The 24,365-nt window shown below is 55.1% G+C and overlaps 1 protein-coding gene across 5 annotated transcripts in view; it reads right to left on the minus strand.

The window, feature by feature from the left end:
• KCNN1 (potassium calcium-activated channel subfamily N member 1) overlaps window positions 1-24,365 on the minus strand; it is a 37,540-nt gene that overhangs the window by 8,770 nt on the left and 4,405 nt on the right. For 4 of the 5 annotated variants that reach the window (XR_009600780.1, XR_009600779.1, XM_060416213.1 and 1 more), the window contains exons 1-6: window positions 19,564-19,806; window positions 13,028-13,510; window positions 12,275-12,370; window positions 8,819-9,237; window positions 5,745-5,886; window positions 460-570 (exon numbers count right to left, since the gene is read on the minus strand). Coding sequence is in view for 3 of the 5 variants with exons in the window: in XM_060416213.1 (XP_060272196.1) it covers window positions 460-570; window positions 5,745-5,886; window positions 8,819-9,237; window positions 12,275-12,370; window positions 13,028-13,510; window positions 19,564-19,737 (1,425 nt within the window). In the remaining 2 variants the exon portion in view is untranslated. Of the gene's footprint in view, window positions 1-459; window positions 571-5,744; window positions 5,887-8,818; window positions 9,238-12,274; window positions 12,371-13,027; window positions 13,511-19,563; window positions 19,807-24,365 lie in introns of those variants that run through there. The other variant, XM_027969432.3, reaches the window with a different exon arrangement.

The raw sequence follows: 24,365 nt of genomic DNA on the forward strand, positions 1-24,365 counted from the left end.
TGTAAGGTAGGGCCATGTTTACCCAGCCACATCTGTACTGTGTGTGTGTGTGTGCGTGCATACGTGTCTAACAAGCATCACTCACCCCAGGCCAGGCCCTTTCTATACATCTTGCTAATGTTACCTCGGTGAACCTACACATGGTGGAACCTCTCTCACTTTACATGTGAGGAAACAGGCACAGAGAGACCCACCTGCTGAGGTCATACAGCTTATAAGTTGCACCTGGCTGCCTGCCTCTCGTTGAGCGGCCCATGGCTGGGCTCTGACTGAGCATAGAAGTGGCCGTAGCCACGACTCTGTGCACAGCTCAAAGGCGTTCGCATGGCGCAGCTCAGGGCACTCAGCATACACAGGCAGGATGGTGTGACCCATGGGCACACATGCAGAAGTAAGGCGGGGAGACTCAGCCCTGAGGACCAGGAGGTGAAATGGCTGTGACGGGGCTGGTGTCCTCACCCGCTTGGTGAGCTGAGTGTCCATCATGAAGTTGTGCACGTGTTTCTCTGCCTTGGTGAGCTCCAGCTTCCGGGCCACCACAGCCACCACGAGCGCCGTGCAGCCAGCCCCCTGCATGAAGAAGGTGAGGGGGCATGTCAGAATCCACCTCATATGGGTCGCAAGTAGGACACCCTCCCTCCTCCAGGAAGCCTTCCTGGTTCCCCTCTCACCTTTGCCCTCCAAACCTGCAGGGTTGGCAAATCTCATCTTCTGAGTTCACTGACTCTAACCCCCTCCTTGCTTAACACCACACAATGTCCAGGGAGTCTGTGCCATACATTAGTCCATTCGATTCCCAGCAACCCCAGGAGGCAGGACCACTCTTATCCCTCTTTGGCAGAGGGGAAAAGTGAGGCTCAAAGATAAAGAAAAGGACAAGAAGCAGGAAGGATCTGCCTGTACATTTGGGGCTGATGCTCATGGAGGTGGAAGATGGGAAGAATTTCCATCCAGGCTTCGGGGTCCACATGATGGAGACAGAGACCCAGCTGACACGTTGCTGACCAGTAATGCGGTAACTGGTAGGGTCAGAAGCGTGGTGAGAAAGAAGGTCAGGTCAGCTGACCATGGTAGGGCATTTTCAGGGCAGCAGGGGCAAAGTATAGGTCCCAGGATGCGGAGAAGTAAAAGGAGGGGTCGTCTCCCCTGTGATGGGGCTCCCTGCTCTTAGCAACCACCCTCCCCAGTATGTCCTGAATGGCAATCAGTCCCCCAGCAAGGGAAGGAGGTCAGAGAGGACTTGCTTGTCCACTTGGTGGCCACTTGAGAGGCAGAAGCGCAGGAGGGAGGACCCAAGGAGGAGGGCAAGGCTGCCAGGCAGGAGTAGGGGGTGGACAGTGAAGAGTGACGGAGGAGGGAGAGAAAGGGGGCATTCGGCCACTGAGAATCGGGATCCTGGGAGCACAGGACATCCAGCTTTCGTCCGCCCAGGAGTGGCCAGGGAGCAGGTGGCAGGGGCCGCTGAGGGGGGCCGCTGAGGGGCCGGAAGGCGGCTCCCTGGTTGTACCAAGGCTCTCTCTGGCACCTCAGCTGCCCACTGCTTCCTCCTGTGGGTGCTGCATACAGGATGGAAGGAAGGAAGAGACCCAAACCCAGCCCCTGAGGACCAGGGGAGAGGCTAGTTTTTCTTACAGATGGAAGCAAACATTTATGGGGAAGGGTAGGTACAAAGTCACCCCTTGAGGAGATCCCATCATGCATTTCTGGCCAGGATATGGGTCTTGGGAGGACTCAGGAGTCTGTGTTCAAGAAAAGCCCTGTCTTAAACATTCTTTGACATAAATCGTACCAGTGTTTTCTTAGGTCAGTCTTCCAAAGCAATAGAAATAAAAATAAACAAATGGGAACTAGTCAAACTTACAAGCTTTTGCACAACAAAGGAAACTACAAAAAAAAAAAAAAAAGAAAAGAAAAAAGACAACCTACAGAATGGGAGAAAATATTTGCCAATGATGTAACAGAAAAGGGCTTAATTTCCAAAATACACTGACAGCTCATACAACTCAACAACAAAAAACAAACAGCCCAGTTGAAAACTGAGCAGAACACATTAACAGATATTTCTCCAAAGAAGACATACAAATGGCCCATAGGCACATAAAAAGATGCTCAACATCTGTGACAGAAATGTAAATCAAAACGATAATGAGGTACATCCTCACACCTGTCAGAATGACCACCATTAAAAAGTCTACCAAGAACAAATACTGGAAAGGGTGTGGAGAAGAGGGAACCCTCCCGCACTGTCGATGGGAATGGACGTTGGTTCAGTCACTACGGAAAACGGTGCGGAGGTTCCTCGGAAAACGAAAAATGGAATTACCATACCATCCAGCAATCCCACTCCTGGGCAGATACCCAGACAGAACTACAATTCACAAAGGTACATGCAGCCCTATATTCAAAGCAGCACCATTCACAATAGCTAAGAAGTGGAAACAATCTAAATATCCACTGACAGATGACTGGACACAGATGTGGTTACATATACACGATGGAATACTACTCAGCTATAAAAAAGAATAAAATAATGCCTCTTGCAGCAACATGGGTGAGACTAGGCATTATCATACCAAGTGCAGTAACTAAAACCAAGAAAGCCAAATACCATACGGCATCACTTATATGTGGAATCTCAAACGTGGCACAGATGAGCCCATCTACAGGGCAGAAGCAAGCTCACAGACATAGAGAGCAAAACTGTGGCTGTCAGCAGGGAGAGGGAGGTGGAAGGGAGGGGTGGAAGGGTGGGACTAGCAGACACAAACTGTTGCACACAGAGCGGGTAAACCAGGCCCTACTAACACAGTGCAGGAGACTATATTCAGTATCCTGTGAGAAACCATGATGGAAAAGAATATTTAATAAAAAGAATGTCTTCTGTGTATAACCGGGACATTAGCTATAAGCAGAGATCGGCACAACATTGTAAATCAACGATATTTCAATAAAAAGTTAAAAACAAAACTCCCTGTCAACTGGGGCAAAGAACATATTGGGAACCTCCGTGTGGAATACTATGCGGCCAGGAAAAAGACGGGCTGCTGGCCAGTGTGCCACACAATAGCACAGATGCCACATCCAGCCAGAGACTCTGAGTTTCGAGGAAGCCATGCTGGGATGCCTTGAAGTTCAAGGGTGAGCACACGTGTGTTCTGTAACATACTGGAAGGGGGTGGGCCACAGAACAGTGACAGGGAGGGCACACACTTGGACAAGGATGGCAGAGGAGACGATAACAGGAGAATAAGAAACAGAAGGTGGCTTGAAAGACCAAGGTGTGGCTTCGTGTGGCGCCTGGCTATGTGGCAACAGAGAAGCAAGAAATACCCCAGGGTACAAACAGTCCTGCATCTGCTGGAGCTGAGGGCCAGGAGTGAGCTGCAGGCTAAATACCAAACTCAGTTTCTGGAAGGAGGCTCATTCCAGTGGAGATAACACGGCTTTTCTGTTTCACTGTGGGTTTTCTGGGTTTAAAGTCATCTTATCTGAATACTTTGGTTTCTTTATTTGTAAAGTTCATTTGAGGTCTTCCCTGGTGGCTCACTAGTAAAGAACTCGCCTGCCAATGCAGGAGATGCGGGTTCGACCCCTGCATCAGGAAGATCCCCTGGAGAAGGGAATGGCTACTCACTCCAGTATTCTTGTCTGGAGAACTCTATGGACAGAGGAGCCTAGCAGGCTATAGTCCACGGGGTCGCAGAGCTGGACATGACTAAGAGACTGACATGCTCACGTTTCCTCATAGCAGTGGTTGGGGGGTGGGTTGCTGATAAGGCTCAAGAGTGGGTGCAGGGCCTGCGTTCCTTTAACCTGGCCTCAGGTGATCTCTGGATGAGCTTCTGTGGTTCTTGTGATTGTCAAACTGACCTCTCTGGAATGAAGACTGCTTCTCCAAGTATTTCATCGCCTTCCAACGGTTGGAGGTTTTAGTCCCGTAGAAGAGCTCAAAGATACTATTATGTGTGTCCCTGAGGCAGAACCGGGGCCCTGCCCCAAGGTTGCGCTGCGGGTTCCGGCTGCTCCTCTCCTGTCTCGGTATCCCCTCCCCTGGTCAGCCACTCTTTGAAAGGTTTCTGTGCCCACAGGGTCCTGCTCAATTTCAATTTGTGAAAAAAATTAACACAAACAAGCCAAAGGAAGCCAACCTAATCCCCGCCCCAATGGTCCTCCCCAGGCCACTTATTTTCCTTTGTACAGAAATGCGTTTGTCCCTACGAAAGTCCGTCATCGTCCCCACCATGGTTTTCTTTCCTCCCGCAGAAGGAGGGGCTGTGTTTCCACTGGGCCTGCTCGGTCCCCTTCACTGCACGTTGACTGTCTCACGTTGTCACCATCTCCCCAGGCCCGTGGCTCTCTCCCCTCTTCGCCCTTTGTCTCTCTTTTTGGACATGAGCTGGGGGTACACATCCTCCTCTGGCCCTGACTGGGTCCTTGCTTCTATAGGCTAAGCTGACCCAGCCCTTTCTTAGTTAAAAGGCTTTACGCGTGTTTCCTTCTGTTATTTCACCATCTACTCCAGCACCCCACCCCCAGAAAATTAAATTTATTGTTGTTTAGTTGCTAAGTTGTGCCTGACTCTTTGCAACCCCATGAACTATAGCCCACCAGGCTCCTCTGTCCATGGAATTTTCCAGGCAAGAATACTGGAGTGGGTAGCCATTCCCTTCTCCAGGGGACCTTCCTGATCCAGAGATCGAACCCGGGTCTCCTGCATTGCAGGCAGATTCTTTATCACCTGAACCACCAGGGAAAACTCCACCCTGGAGCCATTGCTATGAAACGCTTCACCAAATCCTCCCAGGTTGGGACACACAGTTTTAAGGGGCACAAGCCTGCTGTGTCCCCTTCTGTCTGGCGAAGCAATAAAGCTATTCTTTTATATTTCACCCCAAACTCTATCTCCAAGATTTGATTTGAAATCAGTACACAGAGGCCAAGTTTCTGGCATCAAAATGAACATGTTAACTGGGGGCTAGGGATAGGCATTCCCTACCATATGTCAAACGAGTCATAATTCAAAATATGGAAAAGCACTTATGGAGATCAAAGAACCTTGGAGAGAAAGAAGGTTTCAGAAGGAAGGGATGGGCAGGGAACCTAATGATCGAATCACGGTAAAGACAAGGCACCAGACATCAAAGGTTGCCCACACAAGCAGACGGACTTAGGAGGACTTTAGGGAAGACGGGGTGCTGCCTGGGCCCAGAGTCACATGAGATAAGCTTCACACCCAAGGGGCTCAGTGGGGATGCTCAGCACACCCTGAGAGTTAGGCAAGGATGGGGAACTGGGCTGTGATGGTAGGGGTCGGGGGTATTGACTGGGTATCTGAGGCATTCATGACTTTAGACATTTCACAAAAATGAAGGGACTGAGTCCCTTCAAGAAGCAGAGGGAGTGGGCACTGGTTATAGCCACGGAAACCAAGGCACAGAAGCATCAAGCCCCTTGCCCTGGACCCAAGGACCGTGAGTTACGTGGGCTGTGGGGCACAAAGGGGCAATGGTGACTCTTGGTTCAGAGTGGACCATAGCATTTGGCCTGGCAGGCACAGAAGCTGTATGGCTCAGGCTGGAAGAAGCCAAGAAGAGATGTCCCCTGGAAGCCTAAAGGGGTTGGTTTCATGTCCCATCAGGGAAGGGGGCAATGGAGGGCTGGCACACGGAGGAACTCTGAACAGGCCCAGCTCGAAATTGGGGGAGCTCCTGTCAGTGGGGACATGCACGGGCCCTCGCCCTTACCATGATGCCGGTGAGCAGGCACACGCCCTTCCCGCAGTAGGTGTGGGGCACCATGTCACCGTAGCCGATGGACAGGAAGGTGATGGAGATGAGCCACATGGCCCCCAGGAAGTTGCTGGTCACTTCCTGCTTGTCGTGGTACCTGAAGGGGAGCCAGGGAGGGCCTAGTCAGTCCACACTGGTCCCTCTGCCTTCATCTCAACCCCAGGGGCAGTGCCAGGAAGGCAGGGCCCTGGGTCCACCTGACTGCATGGGGGCCTTGACCGCAGGAAGCTGACCACTCTGGAGGCTCAAAGTGTCCAAAGTGTTGCTGTAGGGCAGTGTGGGGCAATGGTTAGTGCCCAGGACCACCCCATGGTCCTCCTGAGGACACCCCAGGGCAGAGGGCACCCACACCCTCCTCCCCAGCATCCCTTCCAACACCCTCCTTTCACCTGACCGCCAAGCTGCTCGTTACAGGGCAGTAGGGGTCCAGGTGAGGGAGTGTCCACATGTGTCCACGCATAAGCACACGATCCCCCTCCCAAAGACAGACACACAGACAGATGCAAACACGGGTGGCCATGGGCACCAGAAGCGGCAGGAAGTAGAGGCGAGGATTCAGGTCAGACACCAGGAAGAACTTCCCTAGTCAGCAAGGCCCTGGGGAGGGAGGAGGGCTCCACGGGGAGACAGAAGCCTACAGGAGCAAGCCCTGGGGATGGGAGTCCTAGGACAGTCAACACGTGGAGGGCAACTGCTCCAACTTCAGGCCTGAGAATTTTCTGGTGTTAGGAGGGAAAGGTGGCAGCATGTTTAGCTCTGGGAAGAGACCTGGGACCCGACTTTTGTTATTCAAGAGGGCAGATTCCAAGGCCTTGCAAAAGGACATGATTTTGTCCCAGTCAAAGCCAAGCCTGAGACTCTGGCCGCACAGGCTACGAACTGATGGTATCTATGGTCAGCGTGAGGCTGAGGGACTGGTGCTCTGGATCTGGGGGTGGTTCAAAGCTTTGCTCCAGCCCAGTCCCCTGCTTGCAAAACCCCTCCAGCTCAGGGAGGTCAGGAAGCCCTTCCCAGATGACTCCTCTCTTTTTGGGCCACAGAGGCCGGGCAGGGGGAGCTGGTGGGGAGGGCTGCTCCAGGCAGATGGGGCTGGGGTCAGGGGCTCAAGATAGGGAAGGGATGGAGACTTCCCCAGAGGTCCAGTGGTTAGGACTCCGAGCTTCCAATGTATGGCGCACAGGTCCAATCCCTGTTCAGAGAACTAAGATCCCACATGCCGTGGGGCGTGACCGAAAAAAAAAAGACAAGATGGAAACCCAAAAGGTGGGAAGGAGGGATGGAGGCCTTTCCATTCAGCCTGGGCTTCCAGCTGCCTGCTGGGTGAGGGGCACCAGGGACTGAGCCTCGTCTTTCACTGTGGCACCCAAGCCTGAAGCTGCACCAGCTTCCACTTCTCCAGAGACCAGCACCTCACACCCAGGAGGCAGGAGGAGCCGGGAACCTATCAGCCATCAGCCATGGGCACGGAGGCTCCAGGCCTGGCTGGAGCTCTGGTGGGGGCTACTGGGTCACCCCGGACCAGGGGGTGGGGGGCATGCAGGAGGTGGGGTGGGACAGAGCCACTGGGGTGGAGCAAGGCGGGCGAGGGGGCGTCAAGCGGTGTCACAGGGCTCAGAATTTAGGATTGGCTGCCCCTGACCTTGCCCCGTTCCCCGCCCTCACCAGGCGCCCCTGCAGTGACCCAGCCTGGACCTCAGCGATGCCTGACGCGGGGCACCCTCTCCCACTCCCCAGCCCCCAGCCCTCGGGTCTGTGGGAACTGGCATGGAGGCATGTCAGGGGAATAAAGAGCTCCCATATGATCCTCAGCCTTGGTGACGGGAAGAGCTGGGCCCTCTCTGCCAGGAGCCCCACATCAGGCGGAGGCAGGGTCGGGGAGGGGACAACTGAAGGGGTGAGGATTGGGGTTCTGGGGACAGGTCCAGCCCAGGGACCTCCCGGGAAGCCCAGTGCCAGCACCACCCATTACAACCCCTACCCAGCTCATCAAGAGGCAAGAGAGACCCCCTCCCAGACAAGGCATTTCCCTGCCCTGAGAGATCCAGGGGGACCCTTCCCTCTCCATGAAGCCCTGGGGGGTTTCTGGAGAGAAGCAGGAATTGGGCCCCCAGGGTGTCCCTTTAGCTCCTCAGAGCCTCAGAGTTCTCATCTGTAAGTTGGCTGGATGGCCCTGCACCCTCCAAGGCCATTCAGAACAAACCGCCGTATGGGGGTCTTAAAAGCTGGGACTGTGCCCGCTCATCCCAGACCCACTGAAGGAGCTGTCCCTGCCCCCTGGGGCCAGCTGCCTCAACCAGGCACCAGAGCTAAACTCTTCTTCCCTCTGCTCCCTTCTGCTGCCCCCTCCTTGGTGCCAAGGACCCCAGGGATGCCCAGGGCACCAGGCCCAAGAGTGACCCAGACCCACCTGCCTGGTGGCACTGGGACAAGCTCTCCCCACGGCCCATGGGCTCTGGGCGGGTCCCGGACACCCGCCTCCCCTTTCCGCTCCCTCCCCTGGTGGCAGCTGATCTTAAATTCCTGGCGGGCAGGACAGCTGGCAGCTTTGCACACATAGCTCGGCTGAGGGTAGGACTCACATGTTTTCCCTACAGTCCGGCAGGGTGGGCAGAGGGGAGAAGGAGAGCAGGTTAACTTGTGGGGGATGCAGGTGGACGAAGGGGATCCCTGTTCCTGCTGCCTCCACCACCCTGGGCCAGAGACGGGGCCAGTGGAGGGGCCCCTGGAGGGAGGGGAAGCGGGAAGAGGGATGGGGTCCTGGAGGGGTGAGGGTCAGGGTAGGAGCTGGGGGTGGCTGGGGACAGAGGGCTGGAGTCCCAGGGAGGAGGAAGCTGCATGTGAGAGAGAGTCGCTGAGGCCAGGAACTGGGGGGAGGGGTTAGCAGGATCAGGGTTCATGGGGATGGAGCCATGGGTGGGTACGGGGTTCAGCAGGGTCAGAGTGATGGCTGGGGGAGCCCTGGAGTCACTAAAATTGTGGGTGGGCCTGAGGGTCATGGGGGGTCAGGGCCCAGGGGGTCAGGGGCGCACCTCTCGCAGACCCGCACGGTCCAGGCAGCAATGACCCAGGAGGAGATGCTGAAGACAAGAAGCACAGTGCCCGGGCAGATGGTCATGAGCGTCTTCATGACGAAGCGCGTGTTGAAAGTGATCTTGTTGAGGGCACCGATGCTGCGGCTGGAGGCGTCCGTGAAGATCTTGCTGTGCAGCAGCATGACGCGGCCCAGCAGGTAGAGACGCAGGAACATGGGCACGGAGAGCAGCACGTCCACGTCGGCCTCAGCCGCTGACGGTGTGTACGTGAAGGCCAGCCGCGCTGTCCACGTGAAGCGGTAGTGGCCGGGCACCGGGTGGATGGCGCACACGGCCAGCTCCAGGGAGATGAGGAACACGCGCTCGCACGTCATGGCGATGCGCCAGTCGTCAGCCCCGTTGTCCACCATGAACAGCTGCAGAGATCAGGTGGGCGGGACGCAGCGGGTGTTGGACACGTGCCCAGGCCATGGAGGGAGGGAGATCCCAGCCCCAAACTGCACCAGCTTCCACAACAAACATGGCCTCCCAGGCGAAACCCCCTAGTGCCCAGGGTTGGCCCTAAGTCCAGCTAAACAGGGCACAGGTGTTTCCCCAAAAGTCAGACACAGAGTTACCACTGACCCAGCCCTCCCATTCCTAGGTGTATGGGCAAGAGAGATGAGAACAGTTGTTCAAACATCCTGTGTGCGTGCAGACACAGTAGCACTGTCCACAGGCGCCCAAAGAAGAAACTAGCCAACGTCCATCCAGGGATGGAGAGAGAAACAGAATGTGGTCCTTCCACACACGGAACATGTCTCAGCCATGACGAGGAGTGAAGCGGTGGTACACGCTACTCCGTGAAGACATATGCTGAGTAAAAGACAGCAGTCACGAAAGGCCACCGGCCAGGGTCAAGGAGGCAAGGCTGCGCCTCAGTAGGCCTGGAAGGTGGGGCGCTGAGCCAGTGAGGATCATTCTCCAGCCTTCACACCCAGTGGAATTTGCCTGGGCAGGTCTGAGACAAGTTTAGGACCTCTCACTCCTCTCCTTTCGTATTTGTCGGCTTCGGGGATGGGAATGTCTATCCTATGCTAGTCCCACCCCTGTACATTGGAAGCACGCAACTTATCTGGTTCACAGCTGGAGGAAAATTTTGTCTCCAGAGGAACTGTACCTCAAGTCTCACCCATGTCTGTTTTAGATGATACTTAGCCTGCCAATCTAGGAGATGTAAGAGATGCAAGTTTGATCCCTGGGTCGGGAAGATCCCCTGGAGTAGGAAACTGCAACCCACTCCAGTATTCTTGCTGGGATAATCCCATGGACAGAGGATCCTGGTGAGCTATACAGTCCACGGGGTTGCAAAGAGTCAGACACAACTGAGTAACAGAACACACACATTTAAATATAATCTTTCTTTCTTTTTTCCTTTGGCCACACTGCACAGTATGTGGGATTTTACTTTACTGACCTGGGATCGAACCTGGGCCCCTGAAGTGGAAGTGTGGATTCTTAACCACTGGACCACTGGGGAAGTCCCTAGATGATATTTAAAGGAGGTTTTGGACTTTGAGTTGATGCTGGTATGGGTTAAGACTTTAGGGGCTGCTGGGATTGATGCATTTTGCATGGGAGAAGGACATGGATTTGGGAGGTGGGCCAGAGTGGGGAAAGTTATGGACTGAACTTTGTCCACTCAATATTCAACTGCTAAAGCCCTAGCCCCCAATATGACTGTATTTGGAAATGTGGCCTTTAAAGATATAATTAAGATTAAATGACCTCATAGGGGTGGGGCCCCCATCCTACAGGACTGGTGTCCTTATAAGAAGGGTATATACAGGGGTATATGTGCATAAAGGGTATATGCCCATAGAGCAAAGGCTGTGTGAGGTCACAATGAGAAGACAGCCGCCTACAAGTCAAGGAGAGAGCCTCAGGAGAAACCAACCCTGCCAGCACCTGACCTTGGCCTTCCAGCCTCCAGAAATGTGACAGAATACATGTTGTGTTAGTCACTCAGTCATGTCTGACTGTTTATGACCCTGTGGACTGCAGCCCGCCAGGCTCCTCTGTCCATGGGATTTCCCAGGCAAGCATACTGGAGTGGGTTGCCATTTCTTTCTCCAGGGGATTTTCCCAACCCAGGGATCGAACCCAGGTCTCCTGCATTGCAGGCGGATTCTTTACTTTCTAAGCCATCAGGGAAGCCCCACGAGAAAATATACTTCTGTTGTGTAAGACACTCAGCTGTGGTGTTGCAAACATATGGTGCGTCCTCCTTTTTTTGTCTGGCTGAATAGTATGCCATTGTATGGACGGACCACCGTTTGCTTATTGATTCGTCAGTCCGTGGACATGTGGGTGGTTCCCACGTCTAGGCAATCGTGAATAATGCTGCTCTGAACACATGGGTTCACATCTTTGTGTGGATGTAGTTGTTGTCTCTCCTGGGTGTGTGACTAGGGGTGGAATTGCTGGGTCATATGGTAACTCCATGTTTAACTGTTGCTGTTCCCAGCTGTCCCTTTAGAAATGTTTCCTTTACTTCAAGGGTCACCATCCTCCTCCCCTAACCCCTAGCCAGACTGAGGACCCCCTCCTGTGTACCAGACTCTGGGTGTCCGCTGACAGGTCTGCATACAGTACAACCTAGGTAGGATTTTCCTATGCCCATCTCCTGCCAGGCTGTGGCTCCTTGAGGTCAGGGGTCAAAGGCCAGAGTCTGGCCCCCTTTGGTGTCCCCAGGCCCTGGTGCTGGCCTGCTGTGGTAACACGTGCCTTATAAGCCCTGAACTTGGCTCTCCAGGGACCTGACCAGGTTTTGACCAACCCCTGAAATAGGAGAATCCTTGGCACATGAGAAATCTTTCAAACACAGGTCCAGTGGACTAGGAGAAGGAACCTGGGGCTACAAACACTGGACTCCATGGCTGCAAAACCTCAGAAGACCCCAGGGCTGCAAAAACAATCCACGTGCACCTCAGAACCCCAGCCCATTGCCTGCTCCCTCACTGTTCGTCTTCTTTACCAAATTATCGATGAAAATTAAAAGGACGGTGCGCATTCCAGGAAATTTAGAGTGATCTAAACAGTGTGTTTCCATGGAGATCTTTTTTTTTTTTTTTCCTTCTATAAAGTGGCTATTGATCTCTCTATGTTTTAGAGGGTTCCCAGGTCCTGGGGGCTTCCCAGCTGGCGCTGGTGGTAAAGAACCCGCATGCCAATACAAGAGATGCAAGAGAAGCAAGTTCAATCCCTGGGTTGAGAAGATCCCCTGGAGGAGGAAATGGCAACCTACTGCAGTATTCTTGCCTGGAGAAGCCCATGGAGAGAGGAGTCTGGCAGCTGCAGTCCAAAGGGTCACAAAGAGTTGGACACAACTGAGTGTGTACCCATGGAGGTGGCTGGTGTCGGGGGCTCCGGGGTGCAGGAAGGGGAGCTGCCCTAGCCCCACTGAGCACTGACCTGGATCTCTCGGGCATGGTAGAGGATGACCAGGCCCAGCAGGATGACCGTGGAGAGGCTGATGAGGCATTTGAGTGCAAATGAGTACAGGGACTCCTGGGCAAAGAGAGAGCAGAGGGCAGGACAGACTGTGGAGGCGGGCAGCCCTCCTGACCCCCCCCACCTGGTCACTTTGCTCAGGAAGTGAAGCTCCAGTCCTTACTCCTTAGGCTTGGGCTCACAGCAAGGTGGCACTTCAGTTTATAAGGCCAGGCCTCACATGGGCACAGCACTTCACAGTTTATAAAACCAGGCCTCGAGCAGATGCAGCACTTTACAGTTTACAGGCTGACTTGGTTCTCATCTCCCTCCGTCCTGGCACCACTTGGGGACCCACAACCCGGCTCATAACCTGGCCCAGCTCACCCTCAAAAAGGGCAAAGTTCTTTCCCTGCTCCTCAAAGCAGCTCTTCTCTGGTGCTCCAGCAGCCCCCTTCCCACATTCAGCGAAAGCGTAGCCCCATGGTGCAAGGCGGAGGGAAGGGGCTGGAGACTTTGGGCCCCACCTGAGGCCTTCCTGCTGCCCCCAGGGGGTGGAAACAACAGGAGGCCCTGGGTGCCCCCACCTTCCCACCTCCAGGGTCCCCTCAGCATCCCCCGCCCACGTCTCCTAGGGCCGATGTGGTCCCAGACCCCATGCCCAAGGGGGTCTCGGGAAGCCAAGTGGGACCAGCAGGGCCTCCCTGGGGTGCCAGGGGGAAGGGCCATGCCTACCTTGGTGTAGACCCCCCAGGACAGCTCCGTCTCTGTCACCATGACAACGATGCCGAACATGCCGAAGATTAGGGCATAGTCACTGAGGCGCTTCCGCTTCTCAAAGAGCGCCCGCCGGTGGCCCAGGCGGTGGCCAACGCTGGGGGGCTTCCCTGAGCCCCTCTGTCTGACCGCCTCATCTTCTTCCTCATCTTCTTCCTCTTCCTGGTCCTGGGGCTGCCCCCGGGGGCTGCCAGGCGAGGGTTGCGCCGGCTCGCTCTTGGCCACCACCACCTGGATGCCTGGGCCATTTGGAGGCTGCGGGGGGTGGCCGGCCTCGGGGTCCAGAGGATCTCGGCCCAGGGCACCCAGCCCGCCACCTAGTGGCCGTCCCTCGCAGCCACTGTGTCTGTGGCTGTTCATGACTATGTGGGTGCTGGCGTTGGGCTTGCTGCCGGCCGCCTGGGGCCTGGCATGGCTCAGCAACTGGGCTCCCGCGCTGACCTGCAGGGCACAGAGAACACGGTCATGTTAGGGCCTGGCCAACTGACCAGATGGCTAGGGATCCCCACCCCAGAACATCCTGAGGCTGGAGAGGCCATGAACCCATTGCAGCTGACATGTGGACTGACCACCCCAGACACCAAGCTAACCTATGGCCCTGCTCGGCTCAAAACCTCCACATGGACTTCCCTGGGGTCTAGTGGTTAAGAATCCGCCTCCCAGTGCAGGGGATGTGGGTTCGATCCCTGGTTCGGGGAAACAAAGATCCCATACGCTGCAGGGCAACTAAGCCTGCACTCTGTGACTACAGAGCCTACGCACTCTGGAGCCCACATGTCACAACTAGAAAGAAGTCTGCGGCCCACAACGAAGAGCCACGTGCTGCAACTAAGACCCAGTACAGCTAAAAACAAGTAAACAAATGTAAAACGAAAACAAACCTCCCCGGGGCTCGCCAGCACTATCGCATAAAAGCTCCTTCCTGTGGCCAGGAGGCCTCTATCGTCTGGCTCCTACCCATCCTATCCTTCTCACTTTCCCAGAGTCACCCCCTTTCAGCCACACTGACCTCCCCATCACCAGGTTCCAACAAGCCTGGTTCTGCTTCAGGGCCCTTGCACACTCTGAGGCACCTGCTATACCCTCTGCCTGGAGCACCCTCCTACCAGGCCTTTGCCCATTGACTTTTCTGTTTCCAAGTACCTAAAGCAATGGATGCTAAAAGCAATAAACACCTAGAGCAATAAACACAGGCGACACTCAGCAAACACCTCTGAAAGCCTCAAGATGGAATTCTGCTGGCTGGTTTACCTGGGAGGATTAGAGGCCACCTAAATGAGCGGTCTGGAAGCACTTTAAGGTGGTCTTAAGGTAAGACCACTTTACCTTAGCTTACCTGTCTCCTGAGAAACCTGTATGCAGGTCAAGAAGCAACAGTTAGAACCAGACATGGACTGGTTTGAAATTGGGAGAGTACATCAAGGCTGTATATTGTCACCGGGCTTATTTAACTTACATGCAGAGTACATCATGAGAAATGTTGGACTGGATGACTCCCAAGCTGGAATCAAGATTGCCAGGAGAAATATTGACAACCTCAGGTATGCAGATGATACCACTAACGGCAGAAAGTGAAGAGGAACTGTAAAGCCTCTTGATGAAGGTGAAAAAGGAGTGAAAAAGCTGACTTGAAACTAAAGATTCAAAAAACTAAGATCATGGCAACTGGTCCCATCACTTCAAGGCAAATAGAAGGGGAAAATGTGTAAACAGTGACATATTTTATTAATATTTTCTTGGGCTCCAAAAGCACTGTGAATGGTGACTGAAGCCATGAAATTAAAAGACACAAACCAAAACAGTGTATTAAAAAGCAGAGACATTACTTTGCTGACAAAGGTTCATAGAGTCACAGCTATGGTTTTTCCAGTAGTCATGTAGGGATGTGAGAGTTGGACCATAAAGAAGGCTGAGCATTGAAGAATTGATGCTTTTGAGTTGTGGGGCTGGAGAAGATTCTTGAGAGTCCCTTTGACAGCAAGGAGATCAAACCAGTCAATCATAAAGGAAACCAATCTTGAATATTCATTGGAAGGACTGATGCTGAAGCTGAAGGTCCAATACCTTGGCCACCTGATGAGAAGAGCCAACTCACTGGGAAAGACCCTGATGCTGGGAAAGACTGAAGGCAGGAGGAGAAGCAGGGGCAACAGAGGATGAAATGGCTGGATGGCATTACTGACTCAACAGACATGAGTTTAGAGAAACTCCGGGGGATAGTGGAGGACAGGGAAGCCTGGAGTGCTGCAGTCCATGTGGTTGCAAAGAGTCGGATACGACTTAGCGGCTGAACAACAACCAGTGAGCCGTCACGAGGCAGTTCCAACCCAGACTTGACTCCTGACTTCTGGAGTCTTGGACAAATTAATATCACTCTACTGAGCCTCCAATTCCCCACCACCACCACGGAGAGTTGTCCAAAGGCCTGAACATACTTACAAAGGTACGCCAGGGAGATATTAGGGACCGTGACTATGGCTGTGAGACCCTCAGCTCCCTCCTGCCTGGATTCCAGGACCAAAGGAACAATCCAGGGTTTAATTCTAAGATCCCAGAATTGAGGAATGCCCTGGCAGTCCAGTGGTTAGGACTCTGTGCTTTCACAGCTGAGGGCCTGGGTTCAATCCCTGGTCAGGGAACTAAGACCCCACAAGCCAAAGTGTGGCTAAAAACAAAGACATAAAATTTAAAAAGAAAAAGATCCCAGGGAACCCCATGGGGGTCCGGGAGTTAGGGCTCTGTGCTCTCACTGCTGAGGAACGGGTTCAATCCCTGGCTGGGGAACTAAAAACCTTGTGAGCCATGTGATGCAGCCAAAAGACAAAAAGACCCCAGCACTGATTCTACAGCACCTTGGTCTGGTCCTGCGACCTTGGGCCAGACTCAGTTTCCCTGCAAAGGAAACTGGCTACGGAGAAGCAGACAGGCTGATACGCTCTGACATCCTCAGATTCTGCGCCTGCCTGGGGCCAGGTCCCGCGTGTCACGGGCAGGAGCAAGGACCTTGAAGACGGTGACATGCACAGGATGAGCCTGCCTGGAGTCCAATCTTGCCAGACCCTCCACTGCTCCACCCACTCCAGCCCACTCTCTCACTCCTCACCCCCACAGGCACCCCAGCTGCCACCACAGCCTGTGTTTACTGAACACCCACTCCATGCCGGGCTCTGTCCTTCACGTAGCGTTTTCTCCTTAATTCTCACAACATCCCCAAAAGAGGGGTCCTAGGATTTGGCCTGTTGTACAGATGGGGAAACTGAGGCACCAGTTTCCCTTCACTATGCAATGAAGGATCCATCTCCTTACAAGGCAGATCCTGCATCAGGCTGCCTTGTGGGATTCTCCCAAGAAGCCAGGCGGCAGTGGGCTGTGGGTCCAAGTATTGTCTTCTTGGAAAAGGCTAAGCTGGCATGTGCTGGGGGCTTGGGAGAGGGGGCTGCATGCAGGGACAAGACACCTCCGTGGCCCTGAAACCACGTTCCTGGGGGTGAGAGACTCAGACAGTGTCACACCAAGACACACCACGATGAGCAAGGTTGCCAGGCAAGACGCGGGTGACCTTGGCCAGGGCACCAACCAGGGCACGCACTGCAGGACTGCCTGTGTCCATGTCCACCTCGCCGCCAGTGTCTGTCCCACTCACTACATGTCCCCAGACGAGGGTACCAGCACCCAGGAAGAACACCAGAAACATGAGTCTTAGGACACGTCCCACTCCATCCATCCTACCAACCAGGCTGTGGCCACCTGCAACCTGACGCTTCACAGTTTATAAGAGCTGACCCCCCGTGGGCCCAGGACATTACAGTTTGTATGGGCTGATCGCCTGCAGGCCCAGCACTTCACAGATTCTAAGGCTGATCTTGGCCCTGATCTCTCTCCTTGTCTTCACAAGCAGTCAGGCGCCACTTCTTCTGGGGCTATGGTCCCTGCTAGCCACCTGAAGGGCTGTGAGCTGCTAGGTGGGACTAAGAGCCTGCCCTGGGACACACACACAGCCCCAGCCCTGCTCTGCCCCAAGAGACAAGGAGACCCACACAGTCCTCCCACCTTCCCTCCTGAAGGTGCAGAAGGGTCTCTGCCCAGGGCTTGGGGAGAGCAGGCAGAAGAGGGGATGGCCTGGCAGACAGGACTGGGAGGGGGTGGGGGCGCTGCAAACGACCTTCTGAAATGCACCGATGAAGATGCGATTTGGGGATGTGACTCAGCCACCTAACACACAGGCCAAATTCAGCCACGCGGCGGCCATGCTCCTCCTTGCCTGGCGGCCGCGTCCTGACATGCCCTGGGCAGAGAGGGAGTGGGGTGGGGCATGCGGATAGGCAGCAGGTGACTTCCAGGAGGGCGGAGGCCTGGAGGGCCTTCCTAGGGCCCATCACATTAATGCAGTTATTTGTTACTCAGTCGCTCAATCGTGTCTCTTTTGCGACCCCATGGACTGTAGCCCGCCAGGCTCCATTCATGGGATTTTCCAGGCGGACCAAGACCTTGGTCAGAATTACTGTATTTAATCCCTATGGCTACTCAGCGAGGCAAGTGGCATTCTTACTCACATTTTACAGATGGGAGACGAGACTCAGAGAGGTTCAGCATGTTGCCTGAGGTCACACAGCCAGGAAGAGGGCTAAGTTAGTGCAGTCTGGGGGTGGCAGGATCTGCCTTGATCCCTCTTGACCAGCGACTGTTCGGAAAGGGAGCCAGTCTGGTGCAGCCCTTGAGGTATCACAGAGCTCAGGGCACAGGAGTGGTGGCTGTCTGACACCTCCCATGACCTCATAGGAAGCGGAAGGACTGAGAGGCCTGCCTGAGATCTCACGGAAGAAGGGGCCAGCCCATAATCTAAAGACTGGGTGGGACCAGAGGGCCTTGGGGACAAGAGACCCCACTCCTCCCCAGGTTCACCTTCCCCTCCCTCATTGCAACCTGAGCCTAAAGGTGGGGTCCCCGGGATCCTCAGAGTTTTCCCAAGGAACCAGAAACTCCTATAAAACCCCAACCAAGGTTTCGATGTCCACGAAAGGGTGTGTTTTTCTGGGTGAAGGCCCCGAGTTCTTCAAGCACTTCTAAAAAGGGAGAAACACCCTGTGGGCTGTATTTGGTTTTGAAGGTTCCTGGAATTGCTACAAGTGTCTCACATGTCTGGGGCACAAGACCTCTGTTCCCTGAATGCTGGGGTGAGGAGATGAGCAGACCCTGCCTTCTGCACCATTTCAAGAGATGCTATGGGAAACCTGTAGGCCAAGCAGGGCAGGGGGAACCCAGGAAGGCTCTTGAAGCAGGGAAGAAAGTGTGCAGGCAGCAGAGACCAAGGAGGCCAGCTCCTCTGAACTTTCCCACCCAACAGGAAGAGAAAGAAAATGATCAGACAGCAAAGGCCCTCGAGTGAGCTCTTTTACAAATGATGGGTTGATTACAGAGGGACCTTTGGGTGTTCCAGCCAGGACGAGGTCACTGACACTTCCTCAGCTACTTCTTTAGTAACGGGGCATCTTAGTGCCAACCCAGCAGGGTCGGTGACCGGAAAGAAATGAGATCTCACGTGGAAAATGCCTAGCACACAGTCATGGGTACGCTGTGATGCCACTGCCCAATTCTGCAATCTGTCCTTCAGAGCTGGACCGGGAGAAAGTTCCCCCTGCCCATTACGCTCAAAGGCAGAGCCTCCCTGGGGCAAAACGCCCACCTCACTGCTCCCAGGAACTGTGGACAAGAGCGGCACATGGCAGAATCTTGTAGGTTTTGTGGGCAAGTTGTGGGCTGTGCGTCCCTGTGGAGCGTAGGGAAGGACCCCAAGACACTCCTCCACCATTACTCTTCAGGCCCTAGCTCTGCCGGGCGGACAGGATCCATTTGTCCTCCCACCCTCCGGGCTGTTGGAGAGTGGGTGCAGCAAGTCGCTGGCTGACTGCCCCATCCCTTAGGCATTCCGCCCTTCACCACCCATCAGGGTGCAGTTAGCCTGCCCTAGCCTGCTCTCCCCAGTGCCCTCCACTCTGATGCGTCTCCATCAGCATCTCTGGCGCACCCCCAGCCTCCAGCACTCACATCTGAGGCCCCACCCTCCAGGACAGCCAGAACAGTGCGCTGTGCTGGGTACCCGACCTCTGTCCTGGGAGAGCTAGGGGACCCGTTTTACGAACCCTGCCATGCTGCCCCTAACGGCTGGACACAAGGGCCAGTGGTGAGGGTCTCGTTCCTCCCATTCCCAAGTCAGTCCTGGGTCACTGCCTCCAGTCCGAGAGCTCCCCCACCGTATCTATGGAGTTTGGAGACTCACTGCTCTGCCCCCGCCAAAGTGAACCCAGTACCCTCCCCCTCCAGGATGGGGATCCGCGAATCGACTCACTCGGGCGGTGCACATACACACATTTCCCCACTGCGCTGTCCTCTCGGTTGCGGACCCCACGGAAATCCTCCCTCCTGGCCGCTACCCCAAACGGCATCTCACTCCGGGACATGTCTCCCTGGATACCCCTGCCCATACCACTCAGTACCTGCGGGACGCGGCTCGGGCGGGCGGACGAGGCTGGAAGGGAGAAGGACCCACGCGGCCACGGACCCCCCGGTCGGGGCCGGAACCGGGGCCGGGGTTGCGGACGGGGCGGGCAGCAGCGGGCGGGCGCGAGGCCCCGGGGCTGTGGGGCCGGGGGCAGCGGCAGAGCTCGCATCCCCCGCCGCCCTGTACACGGGCCCGGCCAGGGGGGCGAGCTCCCGCCCGGGCCGGGAGAGGAGGGGGCGGTGCGACGCCAGCGGCGCGGCCGATTGGTCGAGCCCGGGTTGGCACCGCCCCCGGCGACCCCGCAAGCCCCGCCTCCATTTAAAGATCCCTCATTCCCCGGTGCCCCCTTCGCCCCTCAGCGCGCGGCTGGTCCTCAAATTCACCCTCCTGCCCCGCGCGTTGTAGAGAGTACCATGGCAAAGCGAAAACTCTCGTCCTCGAGAACTCCTAGCCACCCGTTTTCCAAAATCAGGTCCCCAAACTCCAGCCACCTCTCAACATTTGCGCACCAGGGGGCTGATCACAGCACGCACTTGCAGAGGTGACAACTTTGCCAAGTGACTGGCCACCTCCCTCCTGAAATGACCTCGTCAAACTTCCGCTCTGTGTGTGTGTGTGGGGGGGGGCGGGGTCTTGGGGTGGGGAAACAAAATGATGGCAAGTAGAAAGTGCCTTGGAGCTGGGTGTGGGGGCTTTCAGGGCTGGGGGTGGGGGGTGCTTGCTGGGGCAAAGGCCATCTTCTTTGAGAGGAGAGAATGCACTCAGATTTAACCCCCTCACCCAGTCCTAAACTCCCCAAACCAATGCCAGGATGGCGGGCCAACAGGAGATTATTTTTTGGTCCCCCAAATGGTGCCCCTTTCCCCTGGTACTGAGGATGACCTTGGGCAACACTTATTCAATGTTCATGGAAGCTCAGAGGAGCCTTGGGGACTGGAAGGTGGAGAGCCCTTACCTCCTCCATTCTCAGGCAGCCTCACCACCTCAGCCTTGCCCTATCCCCACCCTGTCAGCTGGGTGACTGAACCTGGCTCTGTCCTCCCCAGCCTGAGGGCTCCTGGGGGCAGCAGTTCCCCCGTCTCTCTCCCAGTCCCCCATCTATTTTCCTCCTGGCCTTGAGCTTTGGGCCAGGTCAGAAACATCTGACTGCTCACCACTGCTTTGGGGCATCTGTCTGTTCTTTCTGCGGTGCCCAGAAAATAGCTGGGCTGAATGAATGAGTGAGCGGACAGTGGCTTGGGCAGGGGTAGTCCCATGGGTCAGTGATGGTGGTGAGGGTGAGCGGAGCCAGGTGATGGGTGGGAAGGCAGCAGATGGGACTCCTGGTCCCTCGTCTCCAGAGCCTGTCCTTTATCCCAGCCTGCTGGGAGCACCCTAAGGAAGGCCTAGCCATGGTCTATGCTAGTTTGGAAGTGGAGGCCTGGGGACCCCCATGCCCTGTTGTGTCCATAGGGGCTCCAGGAGTAGGGTTTGGGAACCGTTAAGGGGATGCATTCTCAAAGATGCTTCATCCTGCATCCCTCCATCCACTTCCCAGGCCTCCTCAGACTCCCCTTAGCTCAATCCAGGCCTTTGCACTTGCTGTTCCCTTGCCTGAGCCACTGGGGCCTCTTTCTGAAGCACAACAGTGATGGAGCCACCCACATCTCCCTCAGGGTCTGGCACACATCCCTGTGTTGCATTCAACGTCGTGGCCCCTGACAGCCTGTGCCTGCCCCCGTATGGGTCCCTGCCCCACAAAAAGCATTCTCGTCGTGCCTACGGATGGGCCCAGGCTTGCACAGACTGCTGTCATGCCCCTGTAGCACTGTGCGTGTCTGCTGAGTCGTGTCCAACTCTTTTGTCACCCCCAGACTATAGCGCACAAGGATCCTCTGTCCACAGGATTCTCCAGGCAAGAATAGTGGAGTCGGTTGCCATTTCCTACTCCAGGGGATCTTCCCCACCCAGGGATCAAACCCGGGTCTCCTGCACTGGCAGGTGGCTTCTTATCGCTGCACCACCTGGGAAGTGGTGCAGCATCCAGTGCTTTCTGAATTCAAGTCCCCTGTATAAACAACCAGAAATTCACAGGAGCATCCACCACAGCCCGCAGAGGCCTGTCCACTCCTCCCATCCTACCAGACCCTGCAGGCTCCGTATTTACCATCTCTCTCTCTCTAGAAAGATCCCTATCTCTCCTTTGGGCTCGCATGCCCCAAGAGATCAGGAAATTCTTTCACGGAGCTGCATTTAGGACAGTCGATCTGGTGACCGATCACCTCCTACCCAAGTTGGCCCTGTTGTCTGCTTGAATCTCATCCCTCTGAGACAAGGCTGGCATTGGTGGACAGAGGTCAGAGGTGAATAAAGGCAGTGCTCTGGGCTTCCCAGGTGACACTAGTGGCAAAGAATCTGCCTGCCAGTGCAGGAGATATAAGATGCATGTTCAACCCCTGGGTTGGGCAGATCCCCTGGAGGAGGGCATGGCAACCCACTCCAGTATTCTTGCCTGGAGAATCCCATGGGCAGAGAGCCTGGCAGGCTACAGACTGGGGTGGGGGTGGGGGTCACAAAGAGTCCGACACAACTGAAGCAACTTAGCACACACTGAGTGGGATATACCTGAGTTTCCATTCCAGAGCTTCTCTGCAGCCCACAGTTAGCTGGTAGGGACTCAGAGAGCATGCACATGAACTTCAGCTGGGAGACCCTCAGGACTCAGGCCCCAGGAAATGACCTACAGACTGGTAAGGGGGATAGAGGCTAAACAAGAAGCCCCTCTCCCAGGGCCCTGAGGGGTGGACCACAAGTTCAGGGCAGTGGCTGTGGGTCTGGGTGCAGGCGACCTGGGAGAACCTCACAGGAACTGAAGCACCCAGAGGCAGAGGCAATGGCCTGAGCTGGGACAGACTGGCCACCTTTCCATCCTGCCCCCAAGCTGCAAATTCACAGAAGTCTCAGACCCATACTGGGTCTAACCAATGACTGCCTCAAAGGAGGCGGGACCCTGACTCCCCTGTGAGTGTGGGAATGGCAGAGTGGGGAAGGTATTCACTCACTCTCTCATTCATTCATTTATCCACACATTCACTCATTAATTCACACATCCACCGAGTTTCTTCTCCAAGTGTGGCGCAGCGGATGCAGAGTCTGAGACAGGTATAAATCTTCCCCTCTTGGAGCTGATCTCGAGGAAGAGAGCAACCTTTACTAGTAAAGGGCAAGTAAGGCTTCCACACAAAAGCATGGGAGGGACTTCCCTGGTGGTCCAGTGGTTAAGACTTCAAGCTCCCAGTGCAGGGGACCAGGGTTTGATCCCTGGTCAGGGAACTAGATTCACATGGCACAACTAAAAGACCCTGCATGCCCCAACTAAACATTCCGCATGCTGCAATGAAGACTGAAGATCCCATGTGCCACACCTAAGACCCAGCACAGCCAAATAAATTAACTTAAAAAAAAGAAAAATAGCTTCAAAAAAAAAAAAAAAAAAGGCATTGGAAAAGAATCCAGTGAAGCTGAGAACACGAGAACGGAGGTGGGAGCCTTTAACTAGGGTGTTCCGGGGTGGCCTCTTGGAAGAAGGAACATTTGAAGGCGGGCCAAGAAGCCAGCCCTAGAAAAGCTGGAGAAGGGTACACCCAGAGGAAGGCACTGCAAGGGCAAAGGCATTGAGGTGAGACCACTGAGAAGGATGTGATGGGGGAAGAGAAGGGAGACTGGTGGGGCTAGAGTGAAGGAGCAAGTCGGGGGGGGGTGTCACAGAGGCAAGCAGGGGTCCCACTCTCGGGGCTGTGTGCAGGACTCTGAGCAGAGCGGAAGTCATGAAGGGTTTAGCCCCCTAGTGTCCTGGCAACCGTGGGGACTGGGGGGAAGGCATTCCAGAGGGTTTGTTCCTGGGTTTTTCAGTATTCAGGGACACCCCCCCCCCAGAAGCTTCATTAATTCTATCAGCATTTACCGAGCACCTCCTGTCTTCAGGGCTACTGGGATGATGAAGACACCTCAAATCCCCCAAACGCAGGGTTTCAGGCCAGTGGGCAAGATAAGATATTGAATCAATCAATAAATACAACTGGTGCTTGCAGATGGCTCACAGGGGAAATGAGGCCAGGGAGGGGTGGGAAGGGACTGTGCCTGGCCTCTCTGTTACTTACCACGGGCAGCCCACTGAGGAGCCCTTGGTCCCTACTCTGGAGGAGGAGATGGAAGCCTGGGGGTGGCTCGAAGGCAGAGAAGGCTCTGTTACTAGCACAGAGTTCCCATGAGCAGCAGGGAGACCCTCCATATCCACCAGGGGACCTGCCCTGGGGCTGTCTTGCTCATTCAGCTGGTAGCTGCATCCTTGCTCCAGACTCTAGCTTGCCCTCCCGCCCTTGCCACTCTCAGGCTCCAAGGGCTCGAAGGCTCCAGACTAACTCTTCCTCCCCAGAGTCCCCCACATCTGACAGACCAGTCCATGATCACTTCTGAATTCCAGCCCACCCCTCTGTTCCCATTCCTACAGCCCCTGCCTCGGCACAAGGCTTGATTCTGAAGTATGGTGCCCCGCTGTGTGGCTCTTCTGATTTGAACAGTATCCCTCCCCCTAATTCTAGCTCATCCAGGACGTCAGAACGGGACCTTTTTTGATCACATTGAGGTCTTAATTTTATTGGCTCAGACAATAAAGAATCTGGCCGCAATGGGGGAGCCCAGGGTTCAATTCCTGGGTCGGGAAGATCCTCCTGGAAAGGGGAATGGCTACCCACTACAGTATTCTTGCCTGGAGAATTCCATGAACAGAGGAGCCTGGTGGGCTACATTAGTCCATGG

Source organism: Ovis aries, chromosome 5 (genome assembly GCF_016772045.2).
Source record: "Ovis aries strain OAR_USU_Benz2616 breed Rambouillet chromosome 5, ARS-UI_Ramb_v3.0, whole genome shotgun sequence".
NCBI lineage: Eukaryota > Metazoa > Chordata > Mammalia > Artiodactyla > Bovidae > Ovis > Ovis aries.